The sequence below is a fragment of the Berghia stephanieae genome, chromosome 7, assembly GCF_034508935.2.
Source record: "Berghia stephanieae isolate SIO BIC M18660-M18661 chromosome 7, UCSD_Bste_1.3, whole genome shotgun sequence".
NCBI lineage: Eukaryota > Metazoa > Mollusca > Gastropoda > Nudibranchia > Aeolidiidae > Berghia > Berghia stephanieae.
This window is the reverse complement of record NC_088366.1, coordinates 53530908-53544164: the sequence shown is the minus strand read 5'-3', so window position 1 is coordinate 53544164 and position 13257 is coordinate 53530908. Positions and strand designations below refer to the sequence as shown.

Here is a 13257-nt window from a genome sequence, read left to right as displayed (position 1 = left end):
AAAAGATCCCATCAGTAGCCTCCTCCCCCCCCCCAAAAAAAAAAAAATGTTAATAACAATAAACCAACTGAGAAAAAAAATGTGTACATTTGGCATAGAATTAAGCATATTTATTAAAAATTTTATACCTAGGGACCTTTCATATTTACAAACAAAATAGAACCAAAAAAAAACACAAAAAAACAAAGCATGTATACAGTGACCCATTTATATCATATTGTGGAATGACATTCAATGCAGATACTACAAGGGAAGGGGGGGATATAGTGATAATGATAAATGACACCAAAAAAAAATTATAAAAAAATAATGTGTGGAAAACAACAGAGAGATTGTAGCAGTTATCAAATTGTATATATTCTCAATATTGCTTATGGAAGAATCCATAAAAATAATATAAAATAATTTATTTATTTAACTGCGTTAACACATACTATTTTGTCTTTTTTCTTCTGCTATAATAATGGTTGGGAAAATGAAATAATGCACATTTAAAAGAACTGGATTCGGTAAACAACCCATTCTCAATCATCCTAGTACTTTCGACATCACAAGGAACGGGAGAAAATACTGCAGTCACAGTTCAATGTGTATCAACACTTTTTTAAAAATTTTTAACAGAGACTCTTGCATACTATAACACTTAAATTGCCATGATTAAGACAATTAAAAAAATGCAGAATAATATGTATAACACCCATCAACGTTTTCACATACACAAACATACACACAATGCGCGCATATATATCCCGTAACCAATAAGTCTTCCATTTACCATTCATGCATTCTATCGTGGACACATCTTTCAAAATGAGTAGGGGAAAGTACGTGACTTGAAAAGAAGAGTTTACATCACTGGGGGGAAGAGGGTGGTTTTTATTTAACATTCACCGATCCAATCTAAGCTTGTATTTAAATCTTCCCCAAATGAAATTATAGGAAAAAATGAGGACTACGCACAAGGCATTCTTTCAGACTAAACAAACAATAATAATTATTATAATAATCATAATAATATTGGCAATTTGGTACGACTATAACAACCTGTCAACCATTCCGTAGTTCATAACACTGTTCCAGTCATACAAATATAATAATAAAACAATATTCAAAAATTACTTTGTGATTCATCCTCTTGGTGTAAAAATATAATTTTTTTTTTTGTGAGAGAGAGAGATAGAGAGAATGATAAAGATTCCAAACCGAACTGAAATCTCGAATTACTTAATCATGGAATTAGATTCATCTCAATATTTGACCTATACAGAATTTATCATTCAATTGTATATTATAATAATAAAGATCTTTACGTCCCTTCCAAAATTTGAGATCTTGTTTTGAAATAGTTTAACTTTTTATTAATCTTTAGAGGATCTTGAGTAGTTTCTGAGTATGTACAAATGATGAAAGGGAAGATTAAAAAAAAAATAAAATAAAAATAATTGGTAATAATTATAATAATAACGAACAATGACATTATTTCGTCTTTTGTTGTACAGGGAGGTATAGCTTGAACTCTGCTGGTAACTCGTCTTCAGAATACAATCTATCGGAGAAGTACACACGACGAATTCGGCAGTTTGCATGGATCTGTGGAACAAACGGAATTTGAATGAGTACCAACGATCAATGTAACAGCTTCTATCATAGACGGTCGGTATGAAGGCGAGTGGACTATTTCACATTATAAAAAAGAGTTTGACAAGACTACTTGGATGTCATTTTCATTAATTTTTTAATCATCTGTTATTCAAAGAGTCAGATTTTAAAGATAAAAATAGGTCACATTAAATAATGGCATCGGATATTGAACAAATCTTGGGTTGGACAATTTTTTTAAAGTAAGAGAAAGGGAACACATGAGTTTTTTAAAAATATGATATAGTCCACTTGCTTTCAATACAAATACTGTTCATTTATATATTTCTCAAAACAAATCAATTTTCAGAAAACAAAAACATCTAAAGTGAAAAGAGTCTTTATTCTCTTATGTCATTAGAAATGTCAAAATGTATCTTCAATTTGATGACATCAAAATTTGAGTTTGCTACAAAGTGAACCTCTGAAAATGACACGGCAATAACCATCCCTGTGTCTTTAAGCCAATCTGAATACAGATTTCTTATACCAGGCCTTTTTCAAATCATAATAAAGATATAGCCAAGTTAAAATCAAACAATGTTGCATGTCTCAGAATATAAGCATACTCATTTAACATTTCTTGCATTTCACACAAATATGTAAAGTCAAAACTTTCAAGATAGTTTTTGAGTGACTTTATCTCAGGCAACATTGATAGCAAATGTATGACTACAACTATAACTATAATCCCTCAAGCTTTAAAAGTGATACATTACTTGTTTTAATTTATATGAACTAAATGCAATCACTCACTAAACACATTTTGATCTTTCAACAGGACAGCGCTGTATTGAGTGAATGCATTTGGTACGTGTCTCAGTCCCCTTTATCAGTGACTGGAGTAATAATTATAACTCCTACACACGGGACTTGTATCCAAGTATTGAGGCTTACTGTTATCTAATAGTTTCGTAAAATGAGCTTCGTTCATTGAAAAATCATCAAGCCCCCGTAAATGTTGTATCAATATGAGCTTTCGTCATTACAGTTTTCATTGTGTTGGACACAACTGGTAGCAAACGCATTCCCCCCATAATGACACATGCAAAAGGTGAAAAGATGGCTTAATAACAATTTGTAACGTATCATCTCATAATGGTATTATGTCAAAATGGACCTGATCCTTTAAACTCAAATTAAAGGTCCACTTATAAAATCTGAGACTGAATAAAGGCCTCTGTCGAGGAGAGTGAATTCCAGTTCAGAAACTTCAACAAATTTAGATTTCCTTCTTTCAACCATTTTAACTTCAAACTCTATTTTATTCTTCCAGCTCACTCCGACATAACACCAGATTGGTGCAATGGGCATATCTCTAAAAAAAATATAAATAAAGAAACAGAAGGGTCAAAGGTTACCTGTACTCTGAGGGTTTCAATGTAGTTGGTACCGTATGCCCTGCGTGTGAAGTCAGACAAGTTGAATTGAATTTGATTCCATCCATCGTCAAGTCTCATTGGCATGGTGCAAATGAAAGGCTTCACTCTTGTCGTACTCTGGTAGTTGCTGGCCCTGAATCTCCTCCTTACATCTTTGTCGTCTAACACCTACGAACAATGACAATGATAATGCAAAATTATATATGTCAAAAATGCAGAAAAAATTCTCATTGACATCAGCAGGAAAAGCAGTGAGTGTAAATGCTGAGCAAACTATCTTTTTCTCGACAAGGAAATAAATAAATAAAAATTTACGAGATACAAAAAATCTTTTTCAAAATTAAAAAAAAAAAAGAAAAAGAAAAGTACAGAAGAAATGTTTGATTGCTGCCACCTCAATTAAAATGATAAACAGTAAAAATGAACCACAATGTTTGTTAGTCGAGTCAATACATCAGAGATTCATTTACTAATAGAAGTTGTAGAAAATATGTCAAGTCATAAAAAAATTGTGATAAAAGTATTTTGAAAATAATGCATAGTTTCATTTTACAACATCTGTCATGATAAGGGAAAACGTTTAATAAAAAAACACATGGATTTGGTATCTTTAATGAAACCTACCTGCACTTCAAAGGTGAAATATTTTTTCAAGTTTTTGATGATCATAACTAAAAATGGCAGTTTGATACCAAGGGTCTTGTTTGGGTCTGCAGGACAAGTGATGAATGTTGTGCTGTCAAAGAGATAATTTTAGCAACAATTTAACTCAAGCCCGAGCAAGAATATGATTCACACATTATCAAGACATCTAAATGTCCAATACAAAGTAATAACAAAATCAAGTGTGATGCCTTGCTAAGTTTATCTCAACTCAGCAGTGCTTTGAATACATTTTGGTGACAAACAATCACCTAATCATGCCAAATAATAACCGTAATTATAATAAAATGGCTATTGCATGCATAATGCACTAAGTGATCAAAAACTCAGCGATGATATTTTTCAATAACTTATCACAACCAACATATATTAAAATGGAATAAAATTTGTTCGATATTCATTTATGTTGAACACACTTGAATTAAGATTACTTGATCATAAACATACATATTATCTCTGATAAGATTGTAGAACATTCTTGATGGAATATTTATTAGTTTTGTTTTGTTCTTCGTAACTTTTCTTTTGTCTTCACAGCATGTCATGTATCCCATGAAAAACAAAACTTGTTGAAAAAATTGCATTTCATTGAAATAAAAACAAGAGATTATACACACCTGACATTTGTACCCACAATTTCTAACACCAAGGACTGGATGTCATTATCTGTGATACGTTTGATGTGACCATTTCTGACCTGAAAAGAAATATACATTTAAAAATTATAATAAAAACAAGGCAGGGAACTTTTTAAAATAGAAAAAGATCATATCCATTACAATCATATTTTTAAAAATGAACATTGGGACAAATAGAAACATTCTAATTCTTCTATTTTCTATCAGATTTTGATCAATCTCTAATAGGTCAATGAAAATCTCGAGATATGTTTCTTGGTATGAAATTACTTTAATCAGCTTCAATCAAACTGAATTAATCAAACAAGAGGATGGTTTTAAAACAAATTGCTTGTCATTGAAGAAATTGTGCCTGCAGAAATGTGGAAATGGACATTACATCACAATGGTAGATATGAAGAACCATGACTGTTGTCGCTATTGAAGCATTACAATCTATACGAATAAAAATCGTACCTAATTCTAAGTTATCAACAATGCTGATAACTAAAATTTCCACGTTTATGATGCAAAATACGGCAATTAAAGACTAAAATTGCACTTCAGCGTTAACGCGATGGAATATTTGTGGTTGCCAATGTTTACAACATCCTCCTTGGGTAGCAACATGGAAATCACCAAACCAAGATGGCGGCCATTCTTAATTTCCTTTGAAACATCTGCTACAAGATGCCTTGGCAACAAGCCATTAATTTTCACAATTAGTCTCAAACACGTCTATAGATTATGAAAATAGTGGGTTTTTTTCCAAGTATAACATGTTATTAAGGTCATAAAACAACCTTTCAGTGGAAATAAAAGGGTCCAAATTGTTGTTACTAAGAGACTACTGAACAAATTGAGAATGACAACTGACAAGAAACAAAAGGAGTAGAAAGTCTACGCAGAACAGTAAAGACATAGATGCATTGCATCCAATATAATTTGCAGTCATAGCATATAGTTTGTGTTTGAGGGTTTACTTTAAAGATACATTAATGTAAATGAATGATGAATGCATCAGTTGGACCGAAGTCTAAGACTTAAGTGAAAGTGTCTGATTGAAGCCGGCGTAAATATGATTTTGATTTGAAGTCATACGTGGCATAAATAATTCAGGTTGCAATAATATTTGCATTATACCAATGCATGATTGTAGACTTCATTTCGAAGATTTATAATGAATGAATCTTTAATGTAAATAATGAAGTCTCCAGTCACACATGTGGTTGCTACGCACGCTAAAAAATGTCTGTTCATTGCTCCCAACGTAAAAACTTTCAAGTTGTGTTTCTTACCTTTTTGTCCCATATCTGTAACGGTTTGCTTCCAATACTGTACAGTATTGACAAGAATCCACTTTGAAACGTATTCTTAAACATTTTGAATTAATAAAATTATGATGTTCACCTCACAGGTAAAAAACAAACACCACCAAACGTCCAACACAGCCCTCTCACACGATGAATCAGTAGTCAAGTGAGAATCAAACTGAGAGGAAATGAAGATCTCGTGTAGTTATGGGACTATTTTCATCCTGCGTATGGATATACGTTGCTACGGGAATTTATTTATAGGTTTAACTATAAAGATAATTTAATAATAAAACTAGTCTATTGTTCATCATATATTTTTAAATAAAGTTGGTTTTAACTATAAATTTGAGTTAATTTAAAAAATTAGTTTCAAACATGCCATATCTCTATGGAACTACGTGGATTTAATGCGCAGTGCACTGTAGTATATCGTTACTTCCGTTCACTTCCTTCGCAACAAGCGTCTCCTTAGTGTACTAACCAGGCCTCGGTGGTTACCGCGGTTGCATTGTCGCGTGGTCACCAACAAGTGCAGTTACACCCGCCTTGGGAGGGGGTGGGGCTCGTGATTTACTATTGTATACAAATACAGTCAGCATTGACTCGGTCAGTGGTCAGGAATCATTCAGGCCACTATTATGTATACTGATATAAATGCTCACAGTATCTATATCTCCATAAATCAACGACGACTTGATTGAAAGTAATAATAATAATAATAATAATAATAATAATAATAATAATAATAATAATAATAATAATAATAATAATAATAATAATAATAATAATAATAGTAACAATAATATATATATACAAATACACGCTGATATTATTTCCCCGCCGTCATTGAATCAGATGAAGATAGATAACAATGAATTAAATAAACAGAAGAAAGCTACACCGTTTTTAAAATAGCAACACGAGCAACTTCTATTTCTATTTTGTGCCGCTGTGGTATAATGGTAACAAGTCCTGCTAACTTGATCGAGTGGTATGACACTCGACTTCGTATCGGGAGGTCCTGGGTTCGAGTCCAGCTCTGCGCGGCGCATTGCTTAATCCTTGGAATAGGCTCTAACTTGATCGAGTGGTATGACACTCGCCTTCATATCGGAAGGTCCTGGGTTCGAGTCCCGCTCTGAACGGCGCATTGCTTAATCCTAGGAAAAGGCTCTTTACTCACATTCTCTCACCCTACTCATGTGTCAAACGAGTACATGACTATTAACACCGTTGACTCTGTCTGGATAACAATGTAATATCGCCTAACAGACGTCATGTTTCGTCCAACATATTGAGTTTGCTTTTCGATAAGGACCACTTGTAAAGCGCTCTGAGCACATTAGTGGATATTGCGCTCTATAAAAGCTCAACTTTTTATTTGGCAATGACGGTTGAATTTAGATTTTATTTGGAGTCAGTTGTATTTATCCCAAGATATAGTTACTATTGGAATAATAAATACAATCTTTTGTAAAGCCCAGTTTCACTGATTCGTTATGATAACTGCGCTGCTTACCCCCCCCCCCCCTCCCGCAATCCACACACACACACACACACACACACAAAGAGAGAGAGAGAGAGAGAGAGAGAGAGAGAGAGAGAGAGAGAGAGAGAGACACGCACACGACACACACACACACACACACACACACACATAGAGAGAGAGAGAGAGAGAGAGAGAGAGAGAGAGAGAGACAGACACACATACACACAAAGAAAGAAAGAAAGAAAGAAAGAGAAAGAAAGAGAGAGAGAGAGAGAGAGAGAGAGAGAGAGAGAGAGAGAGAGAGAGAGAGAGAGAGAGAGAGAGAGAGAGAAATCACGTCGAACATAATTTCCGTATTATATTGTAGATACAAGTCAGTTGTTAAGCATTAAAAAATTATGCCTATAATATATTAGCACGACTTCTACTTCTACACAAGTAAACAACAATGTGAAATTGAATGTAAGCTTCAATTTGATTACGAAAACAGATAGAATGGATGTTTCGGGTTTCCCCTTTATCAACAAACAGGATGAATGAAACACTACAGATGAATGAGATGATGTGGTAGTAGCGTTGTTAAGATGAATTTATTTCGTTCCTTCTATAGGTTAACGAAGGCTTTGTTTCCTTCCATACGTTTCACCTTTATTATTGCGTATCATATCATACGCACAGACACTGAACAACAAAAATTGAGGACAGACACGTGATGGACACGGTCTGATGCGCACTGTCTCACATCGAATCCGTTTTCACAAGCTCATCAAATTCAGAGCTGTCCCTTGACGATTCGCTTTTACATTATAGATAGAACGAAGATGACGTCACTCCGATCTTTGTTATTCTTTTTTGCCATCTACGTTTATAGTTTATGAGTAATTCTCACTAAACTGTAGTAACCAGACTATAAACGTTTAAGGTTACACATCGTTTTGTGTGTTGGTCCGTTATATTTCCGGATGGCAATGTTGTGAACTGCATCTATACGGACGATGGAAAGCATTCACGTGGTATGCCTTTAGGTAAAATACTCACAACATATGCCAGCCAGATAAAACATATCGACACACAAAACAGATATTTATTTAGTGAGAATTATGTAATCATTAAAAGGCCGTCTAACAATAATAGTAAAGAGCTGAGTGACGTGAACTTCGTTCCTTCCAATGATGCCGCTGCGCGTTTAGGCAAAATATTCACAGCATCTGCCTGCAAGATTAAACATACCAACACACAAAACTATGTGAAACCTTGAACGTTTATTGTATGATAAAATAATTAAGTGATAATTAATCATAAAAAGGCTGTCTAAAAATAATAGCAAAGAGCTGAGTGGTGTCAACTTCGTTCCTTCTTTTGTTGCTGCTGCTCATTTAGGCAAAATATTCACAATATCTGCATGCCAGGTTAACGGTTAAACATACTAGTCACACAAAACTATGTGAAATCTTTAACGTTTATAGTATGATATAATAATCAAGTGATAATTAGCCATTAACAGGCTGTCTAAACACAACAAAGAGCTGAGTGACGTCAACTTCGTCCCTTCTATATCCCCCCCCCCCCCCCCCACACCAAAAAAAAATTATTATTATTATTATTATTATTATTATTATTATTATTATTATTAATTATTATTATTATTATTATATTATTATTATTATTATTATTATTATTATTATTATTATTATTATTATTATATATTATATATTATTATTATTATTATTATTATTATTATTATTATTATTATTATGATTATTATCATTATCATTATTATTATTATTATTATTATTATTATTATTATTATTAATTATTATTATTATTATTATTATTATTATTATTATTATTATTATTATTATTATTATTATTATTATTATGTTCGGATGTCAGACCTGCTTATATGTAGGACGTTGGCGAATGAATATTAGTGTATGGCGTTTTAAAGTACATTATTAAAAAAATGGGCTCTCAAATGGAATTTTATTGTCATATTACTAGCTATTACGATAGTGCTGTACGGCAACTTGCTCTGATCAGCCCTGAGTCGCACGCGCTGCGAATCTTTCTTCTCCCATCATCTTAAAAAATGCAAACAAATAAACGAATAAATATACAAATAAATAAATAAATAAATAAATACGAATAACAATATATAACAAAAGACACTTTTTTAAAAGAACCCCCTCCTCCTCCCCCAAATTGCAACTGCGTTCACCCCCCCCCCCCCCCCCAAAAAAAAAAAAAAAAAAGAAAGAAAAGAAAAGAAACAACAAAAATATCACAGGATTGGGCATTCCAAAACACTTTAAAGAAAGGTAACTGTGTAAAACATGACCATGCGATACTTTGGAGAGTCGTCTTTCTTACACATCAGATTCTTCCTCTTTTCTTTTGTTGAGGTTTAAAAAAAATATATATATATTTTTTTTTTCAATACGGAGACGATGTCCTCTGCTGAATTACTTCATTGTTTTTGTTTTTTTTTGTTCGGCCATTTATTTTGTCGAAGCTGGGAATTAAATCAGCATTGTCCTGTTCCAAGAGTGACTCCCAAAGCTTTCATGTGTTTATCAGGGTTTATAATATTATTAATTATTATGCATGGGTCAGGGCCGACGAGAGATAATATATGTAAATTAAATACGTGCATATCGGCCTAGGCCTATCCAATGGAGCCCATGTTTGTTGTTCTACAAAGTGTTTGGGTTGCATACTTTCTACTGAGAAGCTGTACGCATCTGTAGAGTTTGCACATTGAATTTTCCTTTGGAGGAACACGGAAATTTAATGGAAAATTCAATGTATAAACTCTACAGATCCGTACAGCAGCTGAGCTGAGCTGAAATAAACCTTAAGTGTCTCAAGCGCCGTAAAACCTCGAAAAGCAAACAAGCATTGAATAAGAGCATGCAACTGGCATTTAGACTGTTATAATTTTTCATTGGAGGAACACAGAAATTTAATGAAAAATTATAACAGTCTAAATGCCAGTTGCACGCTCTTATTCAATGCTTGATTGCTTTTCAAGGTTTTACGGCGCTTGTGACACTTTAGGTTCATTTCAGCGACTGCAAAAAATGAAGATAATAGATTGGTCAAAAGATTTTGATCTCCTTATATTGAAGCAAGGGGGTCCTGATAGCTCAGTTGGTAGAGCACTCGCTTCACACACAAAGGGTCCAGAGATCGATCACGGGTGAAAGCGAGATTTCTTTCTGACTCTACTGTCCACTGAATGGGTTGCTAGGTCTGTAAGATATACTGGAAAGTACTTTGCAATAGATTAGCGTCTTATAGAAAGGATAGCAAGAAATTGCTAATGTCAATACTCCGGATCCATGGGCCTAAAGGCTCCAAAGGCCTACTTTATGGCAAACGAAAAAAAAGAAAAAAGAAAGGAGGCGAGTTCAACAGAGATACGAAATAAATCCAAGAACAACAGCGTGGCTCAGCGGTACGGTCTTTGGTTCGTACTTGAAAGGTGCAGGGTTCGCCCACCCGCCGTTGTGCTATGTGACCTTGAGCAAGTCACATCGCCCAAGCTCAATTTGCGTCGCTGTGCTACGGCTGACACCTGTTTTGTTTTTGTTTTGTTGTTTTTAAGGGTTTTACGGCGCTTGCAACACATTTAGGTTATATCAGCGCCAGTAAAAAGGAAGAAAATGGGATAGTAAAAAGTTCTAGAATTACAATTAAAGTACCCAAGAGAAAGTAAGACAAAGGGGAATGGGAACAAATAGGGATCAGATGTAGATTCCAAGAGCATACCACCAATGTACTTAGTTTGAGATCACCTATGTCTCATCCGGACACAAGCACAAAATCCAACAAAGAGGAATACACTCAAATGCTTACATTATACACTAAAAATAACAAATATAATAATACATAACAGAGAGATGATTTACAAGGAAAAAAAATATCATCTCCCAAAACAAGAACTATGCATTTGACTGTTTCCCTCCCAGCTAGAACTCCGGCCAGGGCCAGGACAAAACCAAGTAATCTCATTCCAAGACAAAGACAGAAAGCAATTGGAAAACAGATACAGGGGGATAGAAGACACAGGCTGACACCTGAGTTATTCCAGTCTTCCCTTGGGGATTCTAGTAAAGTATAACAGTTTTGAATGTCTTTGTTGTTCGCTGAAGAAGGAGTTTGAACCTGAAACAGTGTGTGTTAATTATTTTGTTTTTGAAATCTTTCATTAAGGCGGATAACAATGTAAATAAAATTTGTTCAAATGAAAGAATAGATCTCTAAAAAAAATTTAAAAAAAAAAAAACAACAAATGAACAAAGTGACTCCCAATTTACTGATTTGTATCATTTTAATTTTTATATCAATATACAATCATAAGTAATAATAATAATTTTTAAAAAGAAGCACGAACAAATATGTAACCCGCCATCTCATTGGAGTATGCCTATATCGGGGTGACCCAGATTTTGTCTAAATTATTTAGACTTTTTTCCCCCATATTTCTGGCTATAAACTGTTTTCTCCACCCAGTTCATCCGGACATAACACCCCCTTGAGATGGTGGGTCACATATAAGTAAGCAAATACAGTCCATTCTGGATAATTGCAACTTCGGTTAATCGCATCGCTGATCTAAAGGCGTTGCGATTATTCGGAGTGGACTGTACAAGCAAATCAGAATGAAGATTTTATAAAGAGATCATTTTCCAAAAAAAAAAGGAGGCATAAACACATGAAGATATTGCACGTCATAAGAAATTTCAGAAGCTGTAACAATCACTAAATCACGAATAGAAATTGAAATAACATGAAATTATTAATATAATCCTTATTACGTCAAATCACAGTGAAAAACTACAAAACCAAGAAATTGTTTGTCTTTACATATAGGAAGGGATCTATCCATGTATCTAGTCTGAGACCATCTCAAAGTCCTCCAGAGGACACAAGTACGTATAGGATTGTCAAAATGATGAAAAGCGAATTAACCCATGTTTAAATCAACAAATAAATAAATGCATGAGGCATATTCAACTGTAGAATCTGTTAGATCAAATATTGTGGTAAAAACTGATCATTTCTCTGGTTGGCACTAAAAATAATAATAATGATAATGATAATAATAATAATAAAAATAATAATAATAATAATAACAAAAATAATAATAATAATAACAACAACAACAACAATAACAATAACAATAATAATAATAATAATAATAATAATAATAATAATAATAATAATAATAATCAAAAAATTTACAACTTAAAAAAAAAGAAAAATAATCCCTTATTGTGAGGGGCAAGATTGAAGTTGGGTGATTCGAGAGCATTAGAATAATATTTAACTTGTAACTGTACTGTAAACTTCACAACTTTACATAATTTATGAGAAAGGGTGGGCATTCATGTAAGATATCAATGCATTGTGAATAGTGGATTGGAATACAGTGCCAGAATTAATAAATATCTAGAAGAAAGAATAAAAGAAATAAACGAAACAAACCAACAACAAAAAAATAAATAAATAAAAATAAAAATTAATAATAAAAACAAATAAATAGAATATTAAATATATATTTAAAAAATAGAAAGTAAAAAAAAACAAAACAAATAAATCAATATCTTTTTTTTTTTAAATTACCAAACACACACTGTGGAGTACGAGCATCATATTAAACACGTCATTTTTTTCATTTTCTACACATCAAGACAATCAGATTTGCTTGTCAGTGATTAAGAAGATTATAACAAATAATGGAATGTGAGTGACAGTTTTTGTTTTACTTTGCAAGTAGCATCTAACTGAAATGAGCTCATCAAATGCGCCTTCACCTGCTAAAGAAGCTTTCTGATTGCGTTTCTATTTACAGTCGACTCTGCTTAATCGTACACCCTTGGGAGGTCAGATTAGTGTGTCGATTACGCAGAGTGTGCCATTAAGCGGAGTGTGCCATTAAGCGGAGAAGCGAAAAAATAGTATCTAAGCACCAGCGTTCATGTGCCCATTTTTTATTTTTTAAGACATTGTCTCAATCAAGATGGAATCAAGGTGTAGCGAGTAACAGAGAAAATGTGCGATTAAGCGGAGCGATAATATAGAAGAAAAAAACGTTTTTTCGAGAATGTGTAGCGAATAAGCGGATGTGAACTGCTACTAAGTAAAAT

General features: G+C 33.2%; 1 protein-coding gene across 1 annotated transcript; it reads right to left on the bottom strand.

Moving 5' to 3' along the window:
* Positions 1-84: 84 nt before the first annotated feature.
* Positions 85-5822, bottom strand: LOC144977491 (cilia- and flagella-associated protein 20). The gene is made up of 5 exons (XM_078922782.1): positions 5599-5822; positions 4301-4380; positions 3645-3756; positions 3000-3188; positions 85-1590 (listed from the first exon to the last, which is right to left on the bottom strand). The coding sequence occupies exons 1-5, from the start codon at positions 5680-5682 to the stop codon at positions 1477-1479; spliced, it is 579 nt and encodes a 192-aa protein (XP_078778908.1). The 5' UTR covers positions 5683-5822; the 3' UTR covers positions 85-1476.
* Between the last annotated feature and the right edge of the window lie 7435 nt (positions 5823-13257).

What these genes read in the sequence shown, in the direction of transcription:
- LOC144977491 (XM_078922782.1), bottom strand. Translation starts at nt 5,682, where the DNA reads ATGTTTAAGAATACGTTTCAAAGTGGATTCTTGTCAATACTGTACAGT. An exon ending in TACAGATATGGGACAAAAAG is followed by an intron (nt 4,381 to 5,598) that starts GTAAGAAACACA and finishes ATTTCTTTTCAG; the next exon opens with GTCAGAAATGGTCACATCAA. An exon ending in ATTTCACCTTTGAAGTGCAG is followed by an intron (nt 3,189 to 3,644) that starts GTAGGTTTCATT and finishes CATTGTTCGTAG; the next exon opens with GTGTTAGACGACAAAGATGT.